Genomic DNA, 25425 nt, shown 5'->3' with positions numbered 1-25425 from the left:
ACATATTGGTTTCTCATGAGGGATTCCAGTAATGGAAATAAAAAGTAGGCCGCACAAAACAGAATGGGGCTCACCTGGCTTCCAAAATGTCCACTCAGTTTTTGCAAGGCAACAGAGAGGCCCATCAAGCCTAGCCAGCACCCCATATTAATGGAGTGCACCTGCCTTTTCCAGAGATCCTTTGGGTTCCTTGAGAGACAAGTCCATGTGTGACAGTTTCTCTGAAACAAAAAATTTGAAAACCATTGCTTTATATACCTGTTCACGCGTATGCGATTTATCATTTTTAAAAAGCCTTTTATTGTGTTTCTCCCCACTTGGTGCTGAAGCAGCTTGCTGCAGTCAAGAATAAAACAGTATGAGCTACAATTAAAAAATGTATAATAAAACAGCATGGAAGGAATAACAGATGATACAGCCAAGCGACAGCAGGGCATAGAAATAAGTAGCAAAACCAGATACCATCTCATGTACAGACTTGAACCTGCGTTAATCCTTTTCTTTGTCCTGGATCTCTGGACGGGGTGTGATGAGGACAATTTGATCTCCATAGGGAGGTCATTCTGGAGGTGTAAGGAGTTGATTCAAGCAGGTGGGACTTCCTATCGAGAGAGGCCTTTCATTTGGTTCTTATTCCAGATGTAGTACTTGACATGAATTCTTCCAAGGACATACAACTTCTTGAGAAACAATCTAAAGAAAAGTTCTGTCACTTGCTGGCAGAATGTTTAAATTAAGAGTTGTGTGTTGCAATAGACTAGTAGAGACTTAACCCTAGACTTCAAACACCCAGAGGATTGCAACTTTCATTGAAGAACAAAAAAAAAATTAAAAAGGAAGTTTTCTGTTCTTATTACTGCAGAGTTAGGATTGAATGCTGAGTGAGCAGTGTCTGGTGAAATCTCAGAACCTGAAGTGGGGCTTCCAGTAGTTGCGGGGGGGGGGGAGCAGAACTGTGCTGGAAGGTTCAGATCTCTTATCTTTTATAGGCATATTATACAATAGAGCACTGATTTTCAACTGGTGTGCTGTGGCACACTGGTGTACTGCAAATGGTCCACAGGTGTGCCACAGGAATTTGGGGGAGGGTCACTTATTAGTAGGACCATTGGGGGAATATGGGCCCTTGACAGCAGTGAGATGTGCCTTGTCAATTGTCCAAAAACCGATGGTGTGCCTTGACCATTTTAGTGCCTTCTCAGTGAGATGGAAAAGGCTAAAAATTGCTGCAATAGAGCAACCCTCCCGTAATTCCCCCTTCTCTGTCTCTCCCCCCTTGCAGAAGATGTTGAGCTCTCAAGTGAGTCTGACTGTGAAGAGCTGGCAACCTGGAAGGAAGAGGAAGCTGTTGATGTCCTCCCAACTGCGCCACAGTCCCCAAACCCACTTGAAGGCTGGGATACCGTAAAGAATAGCCTTCCTAACAGGGATGAAAACAAGCCTCGCTGGTATCGAACTGAGCCGCGCTTTGCATGCTCTGACTGTGGCAAGACCTTCCCGTGGCAGTCAGCCTTGGCTCGGCATCAGCTCTCTCATTCTGGCGAGAAGCCCTACCGGTGCTCAGACTGTCCCAAGAGCTTTGCTCAGCGCTCCAAGCTAGCCCGGCATCGCCGCCTTCATACTGGAGAGCCCTCTTGTGAGTGTGCGGAGTGCGGGAAACGCTTCTGTGACCGCTACAAGCTGGCTCGGCACCAGAAGATCCACTCTGGTGAGCGGCCGTACCGCTGCGATGTGTGTGGTCGTGGTTTCTGCCTCAGTTCCAACCTGCGTCAGCATCGGCGGGTGCACACGGGTGAGCGCCCCCATGGTTGCCCAGAGTGTGGTAGACGCTTCAGCCGCCGCTCCAATCTCATTCAGCACCTCCGGGTACACCAGCTACAGTGGCAGCAGCAAGGAGGGCAGGGTGCAGGGCTTCAGCCTGGAGACTCTGAACTTAATCTCTGCGAGGAGGAATGGGAATATGAGTGGATTGCAGACACACAAGATGGGGAGCCCACTAGTGAACTCCCTGCTGAAAGCTTGGAGGGAGAGCCAAGCTCTGAGCTCTTTGCTAGGGCTCACGAAGGTGAGGAGATCTTGGAGTTTCGTGTTGGGGATTATGAACATGGGTGGAATTCAGAGATGAGTGGCAGAAACCAGGAGAGCAATGAAGTTATGGAGCTCCAACCTGGGAACCAGGAACACCAGCAAAGCTCAGAGCTCCACTCTGGGGTCCCTGAGAGTGAGGAGATAGTGGAGCTCCGTGTGGGGTATGCTGATGAACACGGATGGAATGAGGAGCTTGATGGCGACGATGATGATTGCCTGCTTGTCACTGATGGGCAACCACTGCACCCAGACAGCAATCTCAGTCCAGACATCCAAGCCACCAAAAATGCATGTCTGGCAGCGAATGAGCTTCCCCAGTGCTCTGATTGTGGGCGGACGTTCACTCGGAATTTCAGCCTCTCCCGGCACCAGCTGATTCATGCCACAGAGCACCCTCATGCATGCCGGGAATGCTGTCGCTCCTTCAGCTTGCCCAGCTTACTGGCCCAGCACCAACTCACTCATGCCTCTGGGCAGCCACATGCGTGTCCCAACTGTCCCAAAAGCTTCAGCCACCGTTCCAAACTAGTGCGTCACCAGCGCATCCACACAGACGAGCGCCCTTTTCAGTGTGGTGAATGTGGGAAATGTTACAGAGACGGTTCAACGCTCCTCCGGCACCAGCGTGTCCACGGCAAGCCTGATGCCTTTGGATTGGTTCCTAATCAGCATCCCTCTCCTTCCTCCTCAGATTCTGTGGTGGTGATCTTATAAGTCTTGGCTACTTGAAAATATGCGCAGATGAGAAGTGTCCACAATATTGTGCAACTGGAATACTTGATGTGGATTGACCACACATGCATGAACTGGTTTAATGGTGCATACTTTTGACTGTGATTTTGGGATGCTGGGGAGTTTTTATTGCTGTAGTGGAAGAATTCCCTTTTGGAATTGATTGTGAGAAGAAACCTGAGTAACGTTTGGGGACAAAGTGGGGGTTTGTGCTGGAAAACAGGGACCAGCCAGCCTGGCATTCTAAATTGGCTGCCAGTGCAAGTGTTTGGAGTGCAATTAACATTTATCAATTCTAGAAAGAGGATTTTGGGTTTCTTCAAAAATGCAGGGGAGGTATATGGGACAGTTCTGCTTCTCCTGTAGGGTTTCTGTTCTCCTTGGCTCTGTGAACATTGTGCCCACGTGCTGCAAAGTGCTACTTGAACCTCCCTTTTCAGGCATCCCTGCCTGCCCAGGTGACTCCACTAAATTGGCTGTAATCCTTTTGTTTGCCAGCTGAGGGCTGGAGTCCAGGCCTGCCTTGGGCCTTGGAGGAGCCCATAGTCACACTTTCAGCAGCTGATTGGCTGGTCTTTCCCACAGAGTGGATGGCCAAAGTCTATTGGAACTAGCACTTTTAAGAGACCAGTCAGAATGTGCCAGAATGGCAAGGTGCTGACTGAGAGGGTATCCATGTGACCCTAATGGCTGAACAGGTGAAACAAAATTTCCATGCATTGTGGCAGCTACCCTGGCAATAGAGGGGAAGTTGTGTGGATAGCTAAGGGTACAAAACTGTCTAGCAATCACATTCCACCTCACAGAACAAAACTACCTTCCCGTCCTTAGTTGGCTTCAGCAGTCCACTTTGGGGCTACATGCTGGGGGTGGTGGTGGTGGTGGTCACCTGCACCCTAACAAGTGACTCATTTTGCTGAAACCACAGATAAGATATTAAACCTGTTTCTGGAGTGCACCACTTCAGACTGGAAGTGCAGGACCATATGGTTGAATGCTTCTGAATGAAAGGTCATTCCCTCCACGTACTCAGAAAGCTAATGTGACTGGAGACTGCAGATTTAGAAGCCTTTTCTGGGATGTGCCAGTGCTCTATGTGCAGTGGATTGTTTTGCCCAGAGATGTGTTCAACCACATAGTCCCCACCCATCTTCAGCCAGAAGTGATAAGTGCAGAAACAGGTATACAAAGGAGGCTTTAGAGTGCCAGGGTTCAAGAGAAATGTAATAGGAGCCTTTCTTAACTGGGAGCATAGTCACTTCCCTTTTGTGCATTTTCTCCCTCCAACCAACCTCCAAGGTTGCCCTCAATTCTCAAATGGCCTAGTCAATGTTTTCTCTCATTGTCTGGCAAGAGGCCATTAGCAAGAAAGAAACTACTGCCATTTTGTCTTATCTGGCTGGGTGTGGTCCATTATGAGCTCTCCCCTGTGGTTTTCCTGTATGAAAAAGATGTGAAAGGTGCCCTTTGAAAGATTCAGAAGCCTGGGAAGAGTTATGGAACTTTTAGGCTGGTTGTTTGTACATAATGGAAAATAAAATATATTTTCTTTTTTGTCTTCTGTTGCTTTCCAGAATGTGTGGTGATGGTTTTGATATACTGTAGCAACATCCCTTGTCCCCTCCCTCCCCTGTGGCCCAAGAGACCAGTTGTTACTCTTGGTTTCTCAGTACAGAGTGTCACTGCAACCTCTGAACTAGACACAAGCAATTAAGGGCGCAATCCTAACCAACTTTCCAGCACTGACATAGCTGTGCCTGTGCAAAGGGAGCCTCTTCAAGATAAGGGCATGTATGTTACCTTACCTTGGGGCTGCATTGCGGCTAGGCCAGTGCTGGAAAGTTGGTTAGGATTGTGCCCTAAGTTTCCCAAAGTAAAATGAACAGTATAAAACAAACAGGATCCAGAAGCTGGGCTCCTTGCCACAAGCATGCTACCACTCTCTCCACCAGGCTGCTCCGGTCTCTATGATGGGCAGTTTTTTGTTGAAGTAGACAAAATTTGCAGGCAACTGTTCCGGTTCAGTAGAAGGAAAAAAATGAAAAATAGTAGGAGGGGAAGCCCTTTATGAGGACCATGAAAAGGTCACAAAGAAATCAGCAAACTTTCAAGCCTCTAAATGTGAATCAAAGCATTTTTTTTTTAAATTCTGGGAGTACCCCACATACTCTCATCCTGCACCTGCTGGGGGTGCAAGTCCAGAGTAAGAACTCTTGGCTTAGAAGCATCCTGTTTCACCTGATTCATTTCAATAAGTCAGGCTGCTCTAAGAGACACAGGAGTTGTAGCCAACTGAGAACCTATACTGTTGTCTGCTTCTGCTTTCTGTGCAGAAAGGGTGGGTTGCTTGGGTGTTCCTACATCCACACCCCTCTGAGTGATAAGCACAAATCAGGGAGAGGTTTGGAGCAAAGTTGACACATGCTGGATTTTGAGAAACCACAGGCCACGCCTGGGTCTGGAACAAGCAGCAGTTTTACAACATCCGAGTACAGCAGCAGCCAGGATTACAGGCTTGCAGAGCCTGATGGGTGGGGTGGGAGGTTGAGAGGGTGGCTTTGAGCTTCTCAGGTTTGTTAGAGGAGAGGGAAAGGTGGGTTGGGACTCAGGACATTTGGAGTTGCTTTTCTAGGAATGAGTTGTTTCAATCATGACTTCCTCCACAACATTTGAGGATCTGACTCCGGATTTTGCCTGTCCAGTATGCCTGGAGTGGTTTTGGGAGCCAGTTTCCCTGCCCTGTGGGCACCTCTACTGTCGTGCCTGCATTGAGACAGTATGGGGAGCTCCGGGCAGTGAACTTGTCTGTCCCCAGTGCCGGAAGCAATTTCCAGAGCGGAGATATACCCCATGCAAGCTCTTGGGTACCTTAATTTACCGAATCAAGGGAATGAGCCCTGGGGAGGCTGAGGAGGGCCGCCGCAGTGGAACCACTTGTGGAGAATCTCCTTTGTGCCAGAATCGCGTGCTGCTCCCTGCCCAGAAGACCACAAGATGGTATAAGGTATGGTTGGTTCCAGGTAGGAAATTTGGGTTCTATTCTGAAATTGGAAGGCTATAGAGAAACTTTGTGGCTTGTAGTCATCAGTTTTTTTTTAGGGTTCCTGTGCCTTTAGCAGCAGGCATACACATTTTATATGTTATACTTCCTGCTTCCCTTTGTGCAGAGATGTCCAGGGTCATGCTACAGACTTTTGTCAACTCTTCATGCAGAGCATTGGAGGAATTAAGCAGATAGTACGACTGCTAATCCTGCTTCAGATCCCCAAAGAGACATTTTACACCAAGGGCACATTGCCATCATTGCTCATTGCTCATCCTTGCCTTTTTCTCTTTTCCCAAATTCAGACTGCAAAATACCCTTTTAGCTGTCCTGCCAGACCTTGTTATGTGTGACATACCAAAAAGTGGAGACATCAAGCTCCATTATTCCAGGCTCTTTAATGTTACTCAGAACTGCCAAACCTCAAAACAAGCAGGTGATGGCTTTTTCCTGGCTGGGAGATGATGGGCAAATTGTACACAATGAATTTCTGAGTCAGGAGGATGTTAAAAAACATGTTCTGCCTATGAAGGTACGGAGGCAGGATGAGGGGGAAATTATTTACTACTTGTAATTTCCACTTGCACGCTTGAACAGGAGGAGTTGTCCTTGGCTGTTTCTCAGCTGGAGTCCAAGCTGACCAAACTTCTCATGCTCTCAAGGGAGGAAGAACAAAGGCTCCAGGACCACCAGGTAAAGATGGTGAAATATTGCAGGATTGTGGGGAAGAGAAACTGAGCGTTGCTATTCGGGTGCTTAGCTAGAGAAAGAATCATGCTTATGTATCTGTGTTTGGTTTTCAGGCGGTTATGCTCAGTCTGGAAGACCATGTTTCCAACAAATTCAGGCAACTTCACAGCTTCCTCTATGCCTATGAAGAGACATTGAAAGAGAGGCTGGAGGAGGAAGGGGGGGCTCTACTCCCAGAGGCTGAAGAGAGACTGAGAGTGCTGAAGGAGAGCTACCAGAGGGGTCAGGAATTGCTTTTGGAAGCCCAGGACTATCTGAAGCTATGTGACTCTCCAGAATTCCTAAAGGTAAGGAGAAAACTGGAGTCCGCAATAAGACAGTCTCTTTTCTACAAATTAAGCTCTCATTTTTGCTCAGGTTGTGAACCTGTGTCTGGGCTTACAGTATTCTTCCTGTATGAAAAACCAAATGTCAGGGAGGAGGCTATAATATTAGCACAGAATTCCAGATCATCTAGTTACTGTGTTCACTTTATTTTCCTTTTATCCTTAATCCACAGGGTATACACGCCCTCCTGAATAGGTGAGTGCAGTAGAAGGCAAGGGACATTTCATCAGTGAAAAGATGCAACCCCATTGGTCTGACATTAACACATACCTGTGTGTGCGATTGTGTTCTCATGTGGCACAGGGTGAAGCAGCAACAAGTCATCACAGCTGTTCCTGATTTGCCTCCAGTGTTGCAGATTCTGGGACAGTTCAAGGGGCCCATACAGTATGTTGCTTGGAGAGAAATGAAATCTACTCTTGATGTAGGTAAGGTGGATATTTGGCAAATGAAGACAACAGAAAAGGTTGCCTTCTCTGATCGCTCTGCATGGACAAGACAAGAGTCAGGCCAGTTGGTAGGAATTTCTTCCACTGGGGCTTAGACCTGGCAGTCTATAGCAGAGCTGGGAAGAAAGTCTGCCAGAAGGTCACGGGGCAATTTCTAGTGGGCTGCTTGGTGTCTCCTGGTTTCTGCGATTCTTACAAAGAGTGCTGTACTAGGTGGATGTTGGAAGGGAAATGCTACTATCATTACATTTGTATTCCCACCAACAGTCTTGGGGAAGAATATGTGGGAGTTATCTCACATTGTCCTTATAACAATCCTGCAAGGGAGACCAGGCTAAGAGACAGTGACTGGGCCATAGTCACCCAATCACCCAATGAATCTTATGGTTGAGTGAGGATTTGAATCAAGGTGCCCTCAAGTTCAGCACTCTATCTGTTATACGACATTTGCTCTCCAGTGCATGGCTCCTTCTTCTGTTGTTTGTTTAGGCCAGGGGTGCACAAACCCCGGCCCTGGGGCCACTTGTGGCTCTCAAGGACTCCCAATGCGGCCCTCAGGGAGACCCCAGTCTCCAATAAGCCTCTGGCCATCTGGAAACTTGCTGGAGCCCACATTGGCCCGACGCAACTGCTCTCAGCGTGAGGGCGACGGTTTGCCCTCTCACATGAGCTGTGGGATGAGGACTCCTTCCACTACTTGCTGTTTCACATCTGTGATGTAGTAGCAGCAGCAAAGGAAAGGCCAGCCTTGCTTTGTGCAAGACCTTTTATAGGCCTTGAGCTATTGCAAGATCTTCATTCATTCATATGTTCATCTTTACTATATTCATTTATGTAAATTTATTCAAATTTGAAATGTAAATTAATTCTTTTTTCCCCTGGCCCCTGACACAGCATCAGAGAGATGATGTGACCCTCCTGCCAAAAACTTAGGACACCCCTGGTTTAGGCAAGTGCAGGGAGCATTCAAGCACTTGTTGAACCACCCGTCAAATTCTGTAGCAGTACAGTCTAGGACAGAGTCTACCACATGCTTTTGCTGAATATGTTATTCCTCACTCAGTAAAGTTGATTAAAATGTGTTGGAAGGAAAACTGATCTGCATGTAGTGATTGCAAGGATGCCTTTTTCAGAGCTGGCTCTCAAAATATCAGTGTAATGTGCTACTCTTACAGATGGTAGGGACACAGGATCAGTAAAGAGTTGTTGCAACATAGGAGGCTCCCTTCATTAAAGTTGTGTTGTTTTCTCTGCAGAATTCCCCCAGATAACTCTAGACCCTGAAACAGCTCATCCTTGCCTTGTTCTTTTGGATGATTGTACCTGTGTTCGGGATGGCCACCTACGTCGGGATGTCCCAGATACTCCTATGCGGTTCAACTACTGTATAGCGGTGTTGGGCTGTCAGGGTTTTTCCTCAGGGAAGCATTACTGGGAGGTAGAGGTGGGCAACAAGCCATCTTGGACATTAGGCCTGGTTAGCACTTCCATAAACCGCAAGGGGAAAATTGCTGCCTCTCCTGCCAATGGGTTTTGGGTAGTTCGGCTAAGAAATGAGGTGGAATTAATGGCTAAAGACATGCCTCCTCAAAGACTGTGCCCCATTTCTTTTCCAAAGCGGGTTGGGGTTTATCTGGACTATGAAGGGGGTGTGGTATCTTTCTATGATTCCTCCAACATGGTCCATCTGTACACTTTTGCTACCCCCAGGTTCATGGGGACATTGCTCCCATATTTTTGCCCGGGGCTGTATGATTCAGGGAAGAATTCAACCCCTTTAAAAATATGTCATCATTCACTTTTGTAAAGAAAGGTCCTGCTGTACCCACCACCTTTCATAGAGTAGGTTGCAACACTTGTCCCTTACAAGAATTCCTTGCACATATTCTTTAAAGTGGCAGTTCCAAAGGATCGTAAGAGAGTTTGAGAACTCCCAAGTGTCTTCATGCACTCTATGGGGGACATGTCCTGCAATTTGAGAAGAACTGCTATAAACTGGCATCCTTGATCCAAACTCAATGAAGAAACAGTGGCATGCATAAGACTTTAAGACCAAGAGCCAATCAGTCTCCAGAAAGATATTCACTCTCAGCTTTAGTTTCTCACCAGCAAAAAGAAAATTTGGGTGCACAGGGTTGCAGTAGTGAAACTCTACTAGAGGAAGGTCATAGCGCTGGAGACTTCGGCCCTGATTTCCTTGAAAAGCAAATCTGAGTACCTTTACAACTGTATTGACTATAAACTGTTTCAAAAGATTTTTTTAAGCAACTTCATTGGCTTCTAGGGTTTTTGGGTTTGTTTTTTTTTTTGCACAGTTCAAGTTTTTTGATCTAAAGTCCTAAATGGTCTGCATCCTGAAAAACTTGTATAGCTTCTTTTTTTGTGTGATAGGTCACCTCTCCAAGATCTCAGCTTTCTTGGTAACCTTTTAAATGCTGAACAAACAAATAAAACCTACTTCCAAGTAAAGCTATTCAGGACTGAGATCTTATTTGTTGCTTGGGGAATTTACGAGGGATGGGCAGTTGGTGGGGGGGAGGCAGGTGAGGCAGAACCTCTCCACTGGAGTCCTTCAAAAGCGCTGTCGCCATGAGGCATCCAAGCACCCACAACCCATGCATGGAGCATGTGGGTTGTGGGTGCTTGAGTGCCTCACTTGGTGGTGGCACTTTTGAAAGACTCCAGTGGGGAGGATCTGCCTCACCTGCCTCCCCACCCACCGCATATCCCTGGAATTTACTCAGCTCTCTCTCTCTGGTCAGTTACAGGTCCACTTGGTTTTGCAACATATTCCCAAACTATTTCCCCCCATGATTCAATCTTACAGCAAATGCCTCAGGACCTCATAAGGACAGAACGGGAGGGACAATGATGAGGAAATAGAGTATCTTGCTATATAGCAAAATGAGTTCAAGTTGACTTCTCTTAAGAAAACGGAGAGGTCAAAAGCAGATGCAATGAAATGGACCAAGCTCATGCTCTTTTTATGTTTGGGGGGGATGTGGTCTTTGGCCCCAGAGAGACATTTCAGAACATTAAATTATATGAAATAAAAGTCATTCAAAATGGTGGTGATATGGTATGTGAGTGTGTTGGAAAAGTCCAGGGATGTGTAGTGGGTGGGGAGGCAGATGAGGCAGAGCCTCCCCACTGGAGTCCTTCGAAAAGTACTGCCACCTTGTGAGGCGCCCAAGCACCCTCAACCCAGACGCAGAGCCTTCCCTCTTACCCCCATTCAGGCTCTCAGTTCTTAGAAGCCACTGGGACCATTAGTCCCTGGCTTTCAGCCCTGGATGTCACCAGACTGTTAGCTCCTTTGCTTTGGTACTACCTTTTGGCTGCAATCCTATACATACTTTCCTGGGAGTAAAACCACATTGAACACAATGGGACTTACTTCTAAGTAAACACTGTTGTCTTTCTCTGTTCTTACAATAAAAATCCTTGTTGAGTTTGAGAAAACAGGGTTTGGGTGGTGTCCTTTTGGATCCTTTTGCCAAGCTGGCAAAGGGTCCAGTACACCAATCATCCTTCTTGGCCCAGATGTGGCTTATGGGTGGGTAGGGAAGTAGCAATTATGCAATTGTGTTGTCGCTTTTCCTTTTCTTACAAGGGCTAAAGGAGCCCTCTCCTGCTTTTGTGCTCCACATCTACACAGCACAATAAACAATACACTCTGTTTGGAAAGGAATCCAGACTGGTGGAGAAGATGAAAGAGGGGTGATACCATGAGTGTTATCCAGTTGGTGTTGGTGGCAACCATGCATTCAAACACTGCACTACAATCTAGATGCATCTCAAGTAGCTCTTTGGATCCTGGCCAAAGTCTGCAAACGTTTGAGACCCAGGACTCATCTTTAGCCCAATTTGCAACATAATCTCACATTTCATTTTTTAAAATGTGTATCCCCTTTTTATTTCTCTTTCAGAAATTTATCTCTCCAAGTGCTTCTCTTTCCCTCTTAACAATAAAATATATATTTTTATAATAAGAATAAACTACAGATGGTTGTGGTGTTATTGGTGTGTCTCCAGTGATGGGTCATAACTTCCATAGTAGAAGATTGCCCTTGGCTGGAACATTATTTATGGGGTTTAGATATGAATCTTCAAATGATAAATGCAGTTGGGGAACAAGGGAACATTTGGATGCAATAGATGAAGAGTTTTCAACCCCTACCTTTAAGAGTAGCATAAGTGCAGTTTAATTGCACCTTGGCTCTCTGAGCTGCTATATTCTCTTTGTACTGATTCCATATGCAGGGGTAGTCCAAGATCTCCTGAACCCTGAGGTGACATGCTAAATGCTGCCCCCCCCTCACCAATGACATGCCACCCTCCACTCCTTCCAGTACTCCAGCTCAGTACTCTCCTGCATACCACATTTCCTCTTTCCCTCTTCTTCTTCCAATCCAGAGAGTGGGAGGAGAATGAGGAGCAGTAGAGGCAAGGAGGCAGACAGGTAGTCCTACCAATCTGCTGCCGGAGGTGATTGCTGTAGGGTGCAATCTTAGCCCATTATGTCAGTGCTTTCCAGCACTGGCTTAAGGGCAATGCATCTCTGAGGTAAGGGAACGAACATTCCCTTACTTTGAAGAGTCCTCTGTGAGTGACACCCAACTGCAGGAGGCAGCACATGTCCCATTGGCACTGCTATGCCAGTGCTGGAAAACACTGACATAAAGGGGTTAGGATTGCGCCCTTAGCTGATCTCATAGTTAGGATGGCTCTGACCTTATGGGACATCTAAGTTTTCCCATGGTGGCAAATAATTTTTTCTGGGGGTGGGATTTGGCCAGGGAAACAGCATGGGGCCTCAAGGCCCTCCTCCAATAATTTGGCCCTGATCTGGCCCTCCTCCAATAATTTGGCCCTGATTTCAGTTACTGCTTTGTTCAGGTTGTAATATTTTATCTTGCTGTTGAAGAACAATAAGGGATCCTAGCAACTGTGCTGCCCTGATTCAGTGGAGAAAGGAACGAGAAGGAAGGTTTGTTTACAATGAAAAATCTAAGCAAAAATTGTGTGTCATTTATAATATAAGTCTCTCTCCCTTGTGACTGCACTCAGAACATGTCCAAGTGATCATAGATCATAGATCTTCCAATGTTGTGCATAGTCCAACCCTGAAAATCCTTCATGTAGATACTCTGTGTCCTCAGTTCAACAATATATGACTTCAATATGTGACCTCACTCCTATATGGGCAGTGACTCATAAGAACATAAGAACAGCCCCACTGGATCAGGCCATAGGCCCATCTAGTCCAGCTTCCTGTATCTCACAGTGGCCCACCAAATGCCCCAGGGAGCGCACCAGATAACAAGAGACCTCATTCTGGTGCCCTCCCTTGCATCTGGCATTCTGACATAGCCCATTTCTATAATCAGGAGGTTGTACATACACATCATGGCTTGTAACCCATAATGGATTTTTCCTCCAGAAACTTTCCAATTCCCTTTTAAAAGCGTCCAGGCCAGACGCCATCACCACATCCTGTGGCAAGGAGTTCCACAGACCTACCACAAGCTGAGTAAAAAAATATTTTCTTTTGTCTGTTCTAACTCTCCCAACACTCAATGTTAGTGGATGTCCCCTGGTTCTGGTGTTATGTGAGAGTGTAAAGAGCATCTCTATCCACTCTTTCCTTCCCGTGCATAATTTTGTATGTCTCAATCATGTCCCCCCTCAGGCGCCTCTTTTCTAGATTGAAGAGGCCCAAACGCCGTAGCCTTTCCTCATAAGGAAGGTGCCCCAGCCCTGTAAACATCTTAGTTGCTCTCTTTTGCAACTTTTCCACTTCCACAATGTCTTTTTTGAGATGCGGCGATCAGAACTGGACACAATACTCCAGGTGTGGCCTTACCATAGATTTGTACAACGGCATTATAATATTAGCCGTTTTGTTCTCAACACCTTTCCTAATGATCCCAAGCATAGAATTGGCCTTCTTCACTGCTGCCGCACATTGAGTCGACATTTTGATCGACCTGTCCACCACCACCCCTAGATCTCTCTCCTGATCTGTCACAGACAGCTCAGAACCCATCAGCCTATATCTAAAGTTTTGATTTTTTGCCCCAATGTGCATGACTTTACACTTACTGACATTGAAGGGCATCTGCCATTTTGCTGCCCATTCTGCCAGTCTGGAGAGATCCTTCTGGAGCTCCTCACAATCACTTCTGGTCTTCATCACTCGGAAAAGTTTGGTGTAGAATTCTATAAGGTTTGTGAGGCAAGACTTACCCTTACAGAAGCCATGCTGATTCTCCCTCAGCAAGGCCTGTTCGTCTACGTGTTTTGAAATTCTATTTTTGATGAGGCATTCCACCATCTTACCCTGTATAGATGTTAGGTTGACCGGCCTATAGTTTCTTGGGTCCCCCCTCTTTCCCTTTTTAAAGATTGGCGTGACATTTGCTATCCTCCAATCTTTTGGCACCATGGCCGTTTCAAGGGACAAGTTGCATATTTTAGTCAAGAGATCAGCAACTTCATTCCTCAATTCCTTAATAACCCTTGGGTGGATGCCATCAGGGCCCTGTGACTTATTGACTCTTGTCAGGCTAGTGCCTGTGTTGGTCAGTATTTGCCCTTCAGCACTAACATTTATTATGGCCTAGGCCAGCGATTTTTCAACCAGTGTGCCACGGCACAGTGGTGTGCCACAAATGATCCACAGGTGTACTGTGGGAGCTTGGGAGATGTACCTTGACATTTTTAGTGCCTTGTCAGTGTGCCATGAGATGAGAAAGGCTGAAAATCACCTAGGCTTCTGAGGACCAGAGCCTACTTCATTAGATGCAGGAAGTGTATCCCTCAGTTGGCAGATATATTTGAAAGTACTGCATGCGCATGAATATATAGTTGAATGTGGTTATATACCTAAATATGCTCTAAACCCTTTCTTCTTTGTAATTCTCACTTCTTACAGTCTTCTTTATAAGGTATGGCTTTGGAATCCAGTTTCAAAGCTGAGCTTCCAAGCTTTTTTGGGGGTGGTGGTGGTATCAGAGGCACGATTTCAATGCCATTAGTAACTTATGAGCAACAAAAATTTTATAGCTTGAGAATTTCCCAGTGTGTTTATCTGGAACTGCAGCACCACCTGTTGAATTTCTGCCTGAATAGTAGCAGCTCAAGTGGCAGGAGTTCTGTCAGGCGGAAAAAGAAGTGACACCTGGTGACTGAATCTTGAAACAAATGTCTCTCACATTACAACACAACACAACACATTGTTCTTATGTTACAATCTGGAGTAGAAATAGTTAAGCAAATCATAGAGAAGCTGCTTTTCTTTTCTCAAGCCTTTGGAGGAAGATAATAAGAGATGGACCTTTTCCTGCCCCCCCTTTCTCTTTCCTCCCTTTCCCACCCATCTCTGGTGACACCTCTGGCTGGCGCTTGGGTTCTCAGTGGGAAGACTGCTAGTGCAACAAAGGAGAGCGACTCGCAGCAACATTAAGGGGGCTGACTGGGTGAGTCTGCTGGGCAAAGCAATTGCAGGAGAAAAGGAGGAAAAGAGCTACATACAGGCAAGAAAAACACTTGAAGGGACTACCTGCATAGAGAACAAGAGAGGTGAACAGGTAGCCCTTAGAAGGCTGTCATTTTTCCAGAGGAATTCTGAATTCACGTTCTATATTCCATCGCCTTCATCCAGTGCTTCAGGACAGTTATAGCTGTACACATCTGCTGAAGGAAACACCAGTACGACCCCCAGGGAATGTGTAATCTGTAGATGTCATTCATTCATGCATGCACACACATCTTTAAACACCTGTGTTTACAGCCCACTTGGGAGCCCTGGTCCAATCAGTGTTCCCAGACAGGAACATAAAGATGATTAAAGATGCACAGAATGTACGTTTGTATAGAATGTTCATATGTTACGTGTTTGCTGTGATAATATCTTAAAATGTGGAGTAATCATAATGTATGGAACTGTTCCGTTCTGATCCCTCCAGATTACATTTGCCACTCAAACACCATGTTATCAAAGGTGCATCCTTCATAAGGGTCCCTTTAGGGAGAAGGGCGGGATATAAATAAAGTTTTTATTATTATTATTATTATTATTATTATTATTATTATTATTATTATTATTATTATTATTATTATAAGTGCAGGGTGATCAGAGGTAGAGTAAATCACTTGCTCTTCCCATACATAATTTTGGAGTAAGACTTCTAAGGACATTTTAGTAATTTAATGACAGAATTGGAGAATCTGGAGTCATTGCAGTTGCATTATTGTGTGTTGCAGAGATGGGAGGGGGAGAAAGAGGGAGAGATGTATGTGTGATTTTTATCCCCATTAATCCTTCTTCCATTTGTGTGAACAGTTGGTGCTGAAGCAACAAAGATTCCTGGCATGACTGCCTTGTTGTGAAGTAACGATAATGTTGGAACCAAGATGACTGCATGTTTGTGAATATTGGAGAAGACACAGAAGTTAGGTAAGTGGCATTTTTTCAGTGAACTGTTTCCCTAGGCCAGGCATCCTGCACTGAACTGTGGGTTTTACAGTATATTGTGCTCTGCTGGAAATATTTATTTCCAGTCTGCCAAACTACAGTATTTCCCACCATTGGAGAAGCAAGTGTTCTCATATCACATTCTAAGAACATCCCTTTTGGATCAGACTAAGGGTCTGTTTAGCCCAATATGCTAGCAATTATCATTCAGAAGCCACTGGGAAGCCCACAAAGAGGTTTTCCATAGGATTCAATGGAGCCGGGTTCCTCCTCCCTCCCCCACCCCCGCATCCTTGCATGGATATGTGTGGAAGGCACCGAAACCAGCCATTACAGGGAATAGGAGATCTATGATCCTCTCATATCACAGCCCAACCCTCCCTCTCACCTGGATGCAAGCTGTGATAGTGATTGATGACGACGACCAGTATTTATATATTGCTTTTCAGCAAAAAAAGTTGATATAGCAAAAGGCATTTTTAAAACAGTTCCTTTTATCAATCTTGGAAAATCTATGAAGGGACTTAAATGGGAAGTCTGTGCCCACCTTCAATATTGCCACCCACCCACACAATGCAAGTTACTTATGCTCTGAACACATTTCACTTTATTAGGGATGGGGTGGGCATATCAGAACTTCCCTGTAATGGCCCCTTGTGCTAACTATGTTCATGTACTAGGGATGGGACTTTCTTGAACCCTAAAGATATGCTTCAACTGTAGGTGCTACACCCAAAGTAGGACATGATTGTCCCCTCAAAACGTTTCAGTATTTTCATAGCACCTGTACTTTAACTGCATAAACTGTATGTCAAAAACAGCAGTCTGTATCACTTTGGTTCAGACATTCTGCTGCTTGGTGTAGAATTTGTATACTTTGTACATTTGAAAATAAGGCTATTGTCTTGAATTCTTGAATATTTGAATATGAGGCTATTGTCTTGAATTCTCTTATTCTCATTTCAGCACGTGTTATTCTCATTCAGCACGTGTTATTCTCATTTCAGCACGTGTGTTCAGCATCTCATGTGTGGATCATGAATGAGGGATTCAACCCCTCTTTGATGAGAGAGACGGTGTTTAAGCAAGAATGGCACATTGATTCCAAACTTCGGGAGATCTCCTGCAACAGTCAGTGCTGTTCTGATAATGAGCAGCAGGAATCTGATGAAGTCTGCCACCCTGGAGTTGTGACTGGAGATCAGTCCCAGCGACCTGGGAGTTCTAGTAATATAGATAGGGGATACTATGAGGATGTTTTTGATGTTGAGAGTGAGCAGTGCAGTCATTCAGAAGATAGTAGAGATACAGGATTCCAGACAGGGTTAGAAAATGAAGGCGGACAAGATGTCCATAACAAATTTGGCAATGATTTGGACTTTGATGGAGAACACAGATATCACCCAGAATCAGATGTTAATGAGATAAAACAAATAATCAAACTGCATTCCAACACTGAATACAAATGAATGTGTAGCAGCAGTTGGAGTGATCCTCTAGATGGGGATGCTAATGGGAGTTTTGTTGGGCAGAATGAACAACATTTTCCTCTAGATGAGGAGGGTGACCAAGGTTTGTCTTCTGATTTGGATGGTGATGATGTCAGCCAAGACTTGGATGGAAATTCCAGTCATGCTTTCCATTTAGAAGTGGAAGGAGACCCAAGCATCCCTTCTGAAATGAAGGGAGAGGCTAATGAAGAATCCAGTGAGGAGATTGATGTAGAAATGGATGGCATCAACAAAGACTTTGATTCCGATGGAAATGAGCTTGGTCTCCAGTTGCATAGTGGTAATGGTGACCAAGAATTGGACAGCAGTACTGATCAATTGGATGTCTATACGGACTCTTCCCTTACAGCCACTTCTTCATCCATTTTTCCTTCAGTGTCTGACAAACCCTACAAATGCCCTGAATGTGGAAAATGTTTTGGCACCAGCTCCATCCTGGGCCAGCACCGCCGCATACATACTGGTGAGAAGCCCTACAAGTGTGGTGTCTGTGGCAAATGCTTCACCCGGGGTTCCACCTTCCTCCAGCACCAGCGGACACACACTGGTGAGAAGCCATACAAGTGTCCTGACTGCGGCAGATGCTTTGGTCGGAGTTCCAATCTCATTCAGCACCAGCGAGTACACACAGGTGAGAAGCCCTACAAATGTGGCATCTGCAGTAAGTCTTTTTCTCTCAGCTCTACCCTCATTCAACACCAGATCATTCATACTGGTGAAAAACCATACAAGTGCCCTGAATGTGGCAAATGCTTCAACCGAAATTCCAACTTGCTGAATCATCGGCGAGTGCACACAGGAGAACGTCCTTTTGCCTGTTGTATTTGTGGCAAGAGGTTTTCTGAAAGCTCCTCCCTTACCCAGCACCAGCGGACACACACTGGAGAGCGACCTTTCCGATGTAATGATTGTGGCAAATCATTCTCCCTTAGCTCAACTCTGATCCAGCACCATGTCACGCACACTGGGGAGAAACCTTATGAGTGCCTGGATTGTGGGAAGGCTTTTGGGCTCAGTTCCACTCTTTTGCGCCATCAGCGAGTCCACACAGGGGAGAAACCATTTGAGTGTCAGGACTGTGGCAAAAACTTTGGTGTTAGCTCACACCTCTTGCAGCACCGGAGGGTCCACACAGGTGAACGCCCCTTTCAGTGTCCAGATTGTGAGCGTGCATTTAGCCAGCGGGCACACCTAGTGCTACATCAGAAGGTGCACCAAAATGGGTCAGCCATCCCACCTTGCCATCAAATCCTCTATATTTGCAGCAATTGTGGCAAGAGCTTCCAGCAGAGTTCACATTTGGCACAACACCATGGGGTTCACTCAGGCAAGAGGCCGTACCGGTGTGAGGACTGTGGACATGGCTTCTCTCAGAGTTCCAAGTTGCTGGAGCACCAGCTGGTTCACACTAGTGAGAGGCCATATGCCAGTAAGGACGGTGGGAACTGCTTTGGGCACAGCTCGGCACTTTCACAACACAGGCATATTTACACAGGAGACAGACCCTACAAGTGCTCCAGCTGTGACAAGGCCTTCTACCAGGGTTCGGCTCTCATGCAACACCAGTGCATCCACATTGGAGAACTGCCATATGCCTGTCAGGATTGTGGCCTGCACTTTCGGTACCTCTTTCAGTACACACGACACCAACTTCTCCATGCCAAGGAAGGGGCCTCAACTGCTGCCACTATTGCAGGAGAGGCAGCAGTCTTGGTGAGGAAGAACAAAATGATGCCTTCAGCAGGGGAGGAGACTCTGGGAAAAACTGGGAAAATAGTGAAGGATTTTTCATCAGGGGAATATGATTATGAGTAATGTGATATGAGGCAGGAGGGAGTGAAAGAGGGAATTGTGAAGAAATGATGGGGCACAGAGTGGGGAGTTTATTGTAATTGCATGACGTCGGATGATTTTGGATGATGGGGCAGTAGGCATTGGGACCAACTGTGACCAAATTCATAGATGACTTGGCCATTTTGAGTGGCAGAAGGGGTTAATATGGAAGTTAAAGGTCAGCAGGAGATGGACTTCTATATCACAGGGTGTAGTAACATTTTAAATGGAAGACAAGTTGAAGGAGGGAAAATATTCTTCTCATGAGCCCTGGAATTCATCTCTTTAGGGAACACTTATTTTCCTCAGAAACCCTCCTTAATGCTAAGGCTTGTGTATGAGGGGCACAAGGGATAATATGGCTTTTGTGGCCATTCTTTCCTGCCCCCAATAATTTTGTCAGTTCAGCCCATAGTGATTTCTTCATAGCCTTAATAACCACTTCAGGGAGAACAATGACAGATTAAGGTCTTTAAAAACTCATTTAAATTGCTCCCTTGGACAAATACACACATACACAACCACACATGCACCCATACATGCTACTTAAACCCTCTATTTTCCCTCTTATTAATTAACTAGGTTTCCTCTTCAAAACCCCTCTCATCTTCCCTCAGACTTGCATTCAAAGTTACTGCCACCTATTATTTTATTTATCAGTAGTTACTCCTCTTGAAATCTGAGGAGGAGAAATAGTGTGGGACACTCCCAGCCATGGGAGAAGGCCAGGGATTGATACAGTGGATAAAGAGATGCTCTTTTCCCTCTCACATAACATCAGAAACAGGGGACATCCACTAAAGAGGCTTGGGAGAGTTTGACAAGAGAAAGTACGTATTTCTTCACCCAGTGTGTAATTAGTCTGTGGAACTCCTTGCCACAGGTAGTAGTGATGGCATCTTGCCTAGCTGCCTTTAAGAGGGGACTGGGCAAATTTCTGGAGGAAAAATTTGAGGTTACATGGGTTACAAGTTATGGTAGGTAGGTACAAGCTCCTGGTTTTAGAGGTAGACTGCCTCTGATTGCCAGATGCAGGGGAGGGCACCAGGACACTGGTTGTGTCTAATGTCCTGTGTGCTCCTTGAAACATTTGATGGGCCACTGTGAGATACAGGAAGCTGGACTAGATGGGCCTTTGGCCTGAACCAGCGAGGCTCTTCTTATGTTCTTATGTTCAACTGAGAGGGGGAAGGCAGTGTCATGGCCAGCCATTAAAGGAGAGCTTCAGGCTGAAGGGGAAGCTGGAGCCTCAGACTAAGGGGAAGCTGGAGAAAACAAGAAGGGAGATTGATGGGACTAGATGGCAGAGGCAGACACTTGGGAGGAACAGGACTGGCCCGAGAGAGATCTGGCAGAGAGGAAAACAGGTAAAGGCATGGCCAGGGATGTCAGTGGGATCGACTCACCTGAGCCATCTCCTAGCTTAAAGTAAATCAGGGTGTGGCCCCAAAAGTGCAGTCAGTCTTGCCCTGCCATAGACCTGGGTGGGACTGTGTGCCAGCAGGTGACTTTGGCTCTTGGATACCTCTGAAAGCCTTGTCCTGTACCATTCCTGAGGTGGAGAGCTGTCACGATTCAAGGCATCACGAAAGAGGCTGAACAACCTGGCAGAATGGTCAGGAAGTCCTGCCTTTTCTGGTGTTGCACTCATTGTCCAATAAATTCTCCGTTGATCCAGCCACGAGCTTGCCTGATTTCCTGTTGTGATCCTCCCATGGCTGTTCAAGTTACCCCCCCCCCCGGTAGAGCTGCTTCTTTGGGAGGAGGATGGAGTGCTGATAGGAAGATATTTCTGTTCACTTACTTTCATGGAGGTGCCCTTTCATTTTTGGTCTCTCCCAACCCTTTCATTATTCTGGAGAGATTTTTTTTCCCCTCTACCGTTTGCTTCCTTGAAAGAATCTTCAATTTCATTTAATGGATTACCTCAGACTGCTTTTTCAGTAACACCCCAGTCTGCATTTCCTCTCCATCTGTGAGTGGCAATTGACACCCCCAGCTCCTATCTACTCCTTGAAGCCCACTCTATTAAATCTCTGGAATGTTTTTTAGGTAGGGAAAAGATGGAAGCAGCCCCAGTTTTTCAGCAGCAGGCTTTTTAAAGGGGGTGTGTGACTTGACTTAGATCCTTTAGAGTCACTAAAGGGTGACTCTAAAATCGTCCCCATTAGGACTCTTTTGAGTTGAGTTGCAGGGGGCGGTGACTTAGTGACTCAACTTGAGTCAAGCTGCGCTGGATTTTCCCATCCCTGGGAGCAACCCAGCAAGGACCTTCCTTAACTCAGAGAAGAGCAGTAAGTCCTAATAGAGCAGTGAGTTGGGAGACCCATGATTCCTGCTACCAGTATGAGAAAGGGAAACTGGGTTCTTGCAGGTTAGAGAGCGAAAAACCATGTGTCCTTGGCAAGGCTTTGTCTTCTCTCATAATGTAGAGGTCAAGTCATACTCTTATGCCAGCAAATCCCTTAGGAGTGGTCATGGCACTTGATGGGGGCAGGAGAGTTTAGCATATGAAGGTAGCATTTAAACACCTATTTAAAATGTTTTTTTCATGCTCTGTTGTGAATTTCAGGGTAGCAGCACCCAGAACATGGCCTGTTGAAGGAAGCACAGTTTTCAAACCTCAGAGTGTCTTTAACAAGTGCTTTCAGAGTCATTTGTAGTCTCCTTTCCTCTTGTAATTTTCACCCACTTGTGAATAACTAATGCAGTTTCAATGTGCTAGGCTGCAGCACATTTCTGAAAACAGATTAAGAGCTGTGCAGGAAAGTGGACAGCTCCATTTCAATTTCTGTGATTTTTGTGCCACCTGTGATTAAAAAGTGCTTCATCTACAGTGCATCATCCGGCCTCTGTCCCTTCCTGATGTATGCTTCCTGGACTTAAACAACACAGGAGTGCATCCTCTCTCAGATCAGCTGGAGGGGCAGCTTTTCTAGAGAAAGGTGCTTCACTGATAAACAGCACTAGTGCTTAAATAGCTGCTGTGTCTTAACAGATTTATGAGCAATAATTCAGTTTTCAAGTTATGGATGGAAAAGCCCTGAAATGGAAGAACATGGCTGTTTGCTGCCAGCTCCCAAGGACAAGAGAGTTCCACAGATTGAGAACACGACACAGCTGAGATCTCACTCACCAATTTGTGCCTATTTCACATGCTTTTAATAAAGACTTATGGGCACACCCAGAAAATCTCTGCTTTTTTCCTGACCCTCCGAAAACAGCCTTCCCCCACACTTGTCCCCACCTCCTGTACCCCTCCTTCTGCTCGCAAAACCCACTTTTCTATGGTGCCAGTTACATCTCTGTTCTCAGCCCATTCCAGCTCCCCCACCTGCACTCTGATCTGCTGTAATTTGCATATAAACACTTGTACAGGGTGTCTCTTTCCAAATGTCATTGGTCTCTGCCTTCTGCCTTTTCCTCTGTGACCTTTTCATTTCTTTGACCAGCTGCCACGTCCTACTCTATGTTCCCTCATAAAGATATACCCACGTCCCTCAGGGTTGATTTGTCCTAACCAGATGCTGACATTGGTGCTGACATACGGCATGTCACTCCCTCTTCCCCAGCACTTTCTACCAGCCTACCTGTACAATATGCAAGATCTGCAACGTTCCCAGCTGTAAGCCCAGGCACCATGTGTCCTACAAGCCAACCTCTCTATGTTCCTAGTGAGCAAACCACTCAGAGAGCTCCAGGAGAGCTCCAGTCCCCATGGAATATTCTTGAAATGATATGGATTGTCCGGTGGGGGGGGGGGGGGCTTCCAAGGGGTTCTTCTTTTTCAAAATTTCACACTCCTTTCCCAAAATCCTGATTCTCCATGAAAGCAGGAGAAACTATCAGTCTCAAAGCACGATGCCTCTATCAAGTTCTTGATGGTCTCACCCATGGACCTCTGCTCCCCCAGCATCTCCAGATCAGCAGCCTTGCCTTGAAAGGAATGAACTGACTCCCTAAGAGCCAAGAGTTCATTATATCAAGGAAACATGTACAACATATATTCAAAAAGCAGATATTCATACATGTGACACTATATGCAATGCTTTCCACTTTCATATCTAGATGTTTGTGTGATCGATCAGATCAAGTAAGGGTTTTTAAAGACAAGTCCAGCCTGCATAACTCTCAAATGCCAACTCAGGCAACTCAGGCTACTTGGGCATCAGGTGAGCGAGCCAGCTGAGAGAAGTGATTCATGTTTTGTGGGAGAGATAACCTACAAAACCAGATATTTTTCTGACAGTCTGACTTATATTTTTATGGTCCATTTGAGATACGACTCAAATCTCAATTCTTATCTAAGAATCTATTAATTATCATTATCAATTCTTATCTAAGAATTAATTGAGATAAATCTTATCTAAGAATTATTTCAGCAAGATCGATTTATTAAAATTTATTAAATGAGTTCTTGTCATTCTGATTTTCTTTGGTTTTGAAACATTTTCATATTCCAGAGACAACATAAATTGGATTTTAGAATTATGTTTTGTGTCTTAAAAATGAAATTATTGAAATTTAGAAGTAAAACTGAAAAGAAAAAATATTTCCTAATATTTTATTTTACAAATAAACAAAACTTTAAAAACAAAAAGTAACCAGTTACGAAGGCAAAAAACCAGCAGGAGAGTGGCTGCTATCAGATGTACTGTACAGAATGTCACACGTATGACTAGCTGCCTACTGGGCATCAGTTGTGGGTGTTGCTTGGAATAAAGAGTTCCTGGCTCCAAGGGAAGATGTTCATTCCATTGAAGCTTGATTCGCTCACCTGGAAAGCTGCGGAAGGAGAGAGGTATGTAAAGGAGAATATCACAGAGGTGCCTGCCAGCTCCCTTGCTGTCACAGAGAAGAAGGGGGGGAGGGAACATCATTTGGAGGAAGAGAAAGGACTCCCTCCTTGGAGAATGAACTGAAATCCTCTTGTGCCAAGGTTACACTGCAGGGATTTGCGTTTTGATAACTAGAAGCATGGATAAGTGGACTTCTAACTGGCAAATGGAAGCACTATTGGCCACTAATCTGATCCTAGCACATGAAATAGTTTTCCATCAGAACAGACTTGTACTGGAAGCTCAACTAGAATGTCTACCACCTGGGAGTAAAAGTCTTACCTGGGAGGATGCCCGGGTCTTCCCTTGGGAAAGGTTTAACATTGAAGCAGTAGGCAGTGATCCTTCCTCCCACTATGAGGCACCCAAACAGTTAGAAAAAAGCATTGCCTTACCTGTAGGGTGCTTGCAAGACCACTACTACTTCATCATCAAATGCTGTCAGGGAAGGGAATCTCCTAGGAGAGGCAGACTGACCTTGGAGTAGTGCCTCATGGTTAGCATGCACTCACTCTTCCTTCTTCCCACTTTTCCTCTTTTAGACTACAGCTAAATGGGGAAAAACCTTCATGGATTGTATCCACTGCCATCATCTCAGGGTTTAGAGACTACAGGAAGAGGAGGGCCATCTGGGAGAAAAACCTCAGCCAGGAGAGCACAGGAGGACACCAGAGGTTCTTATTAAAAATCAGTCCCACAGTGGTGTCTGCAGGGTGAACAAATACGACAGTCCACTCAATCATCCATGAAAATGGACCACAGACAATGGTCTAAAGCAGACTAATGGTCACTATATAACCAGTTAACTAAAAGCCTCAGCAAAAAGGATTAGACAACCTTGGAAAGTGAAAAACGAGTAATAAAAGTACAAGTAGGCTGAAGGAAAATGCCTGAATTTGGCTGAAAAGCAACAAAAAAGATTTTCATTTTTAAAAAAAGATGCAATAATAGTGTACAGCAGACAGTGGTGGCCCTGGCCTCTGCACATCCCAGGGGTATGCCAGGAGGTGCCCACCCCAAGTCATCCAGAGGGCCTTTAAATGTCACTTCCAGTTTTAACCGAAAAAACTGGAAGTCACATTTAAAGGCTCCCTGGAGGCCTTAGAATGAGGGTCAGGGAGGCAGCACACAGCTTCTCTGGCCTTCAGAATGCCTCCAGGGTGCAAAGGCAGTCCTTGGTTGCGTTCAGGGGTTTTTTGGTGCCCTAATCCAAAAATATGATCATCCATAGATTTCTGTATTTGAAGGGTCGCGATGCGTTTGGATGGTCCAGGCTGGGCCACCCTGTGGGCCACCCATGGGTAAACAAATCTGCAGATACTGCATCTGCAGATAAAAATGACTGCCTGTAATAAGGTTTCACATAGAGGAAGGA

General features: G+C 45.6%; 2 protein-coding genes across 2 annotated transcripts in view; both read left to right on the top strand.

Moving 5' to 3' along the window:
* Positions 1-20890, top strand: part of LOC136653515 (zinc finger protein 850-like) — a 29444-nt gene extending 8554 nt beyond the window's left edge. Inside the window, exons 5-7 of the mRNA XM_066630408.1 lie at positions 1283-2790; positions 16876-17192; positions 17346-20890. Of these exons, the coding sequence (XP_066486505.1) occupies positions 1283-2790; positions 16876-17192; positions 17346-19194 (3674 nt within the window). The 3' untranslated portion in view covers positions 19195-20890. The remainder of the gene's footprint in view (positions 1-1282; positions 2791-16875; positions 17193-17345) is intronic.
* On the top strand, positions 5471-9517 carry LOC136654182 (E3 ubiquitin-protein ligase TRIM69-like). The gene is made up of 6 exons (XM_066631098.1): positions 5471-5824; positions 6461-6556; positions 6667-6900; positions 7113-7135; positions 7244-7368; positions 8646-9517. The coding sequence occupies exons 1-6, from the start codon at positions 5471-5473 to the stop codon at positions 9194-9196; spliced, it is 1383 nt and encodes a 460-aa protein (XP_066487195.1). The 3' UTR covers positions 9197-9517.
* Positions 20891-25425: the final 4535 nt, after the last annotated feature.

This window comes from Tiliqua scincoides, chromosome 5 (genome assembly GCF_035046505.1).
Source record: "Tiliqua scincoides isolate rTilSci1 chromosome 5, rTilSci1.hap2, whole genome shotgun sequence".
Classification (NCBI taxonomy): domain Eukaryota; kingdom Metazoa; phylum Chordata; class Lepidosauria; order Squamata; family Scincidae; genus Tiliqua; species Tiliqua scincoides.
This window is presented reverse-complemented; position numbering and strand designations above follow the sequence as displayed.

Coding starts and splice junctions, on each gene's coding strand:
- LOC136654182 (XM_066631098.1), top strand. CDS start 5,471: ATGACTTCCTCCACAACATTTGAGGATCTGACTCCGGATTTTGCCTGT. Junction 6,557..6,666: donor AAAGGCTCCAGGACCACCAG/GTAAAGATGGTG, acceptor TTTGGTTTTCAG/GCGGTTATGCTCAGTCTGGA. Junction 7,136..7,243: donor ATACACGCCCTCCTGAATAG/GTGAGTGCAGTA, acceptor CATGTGGCACAG/GGTGAAGCAGCAACAAGTCA.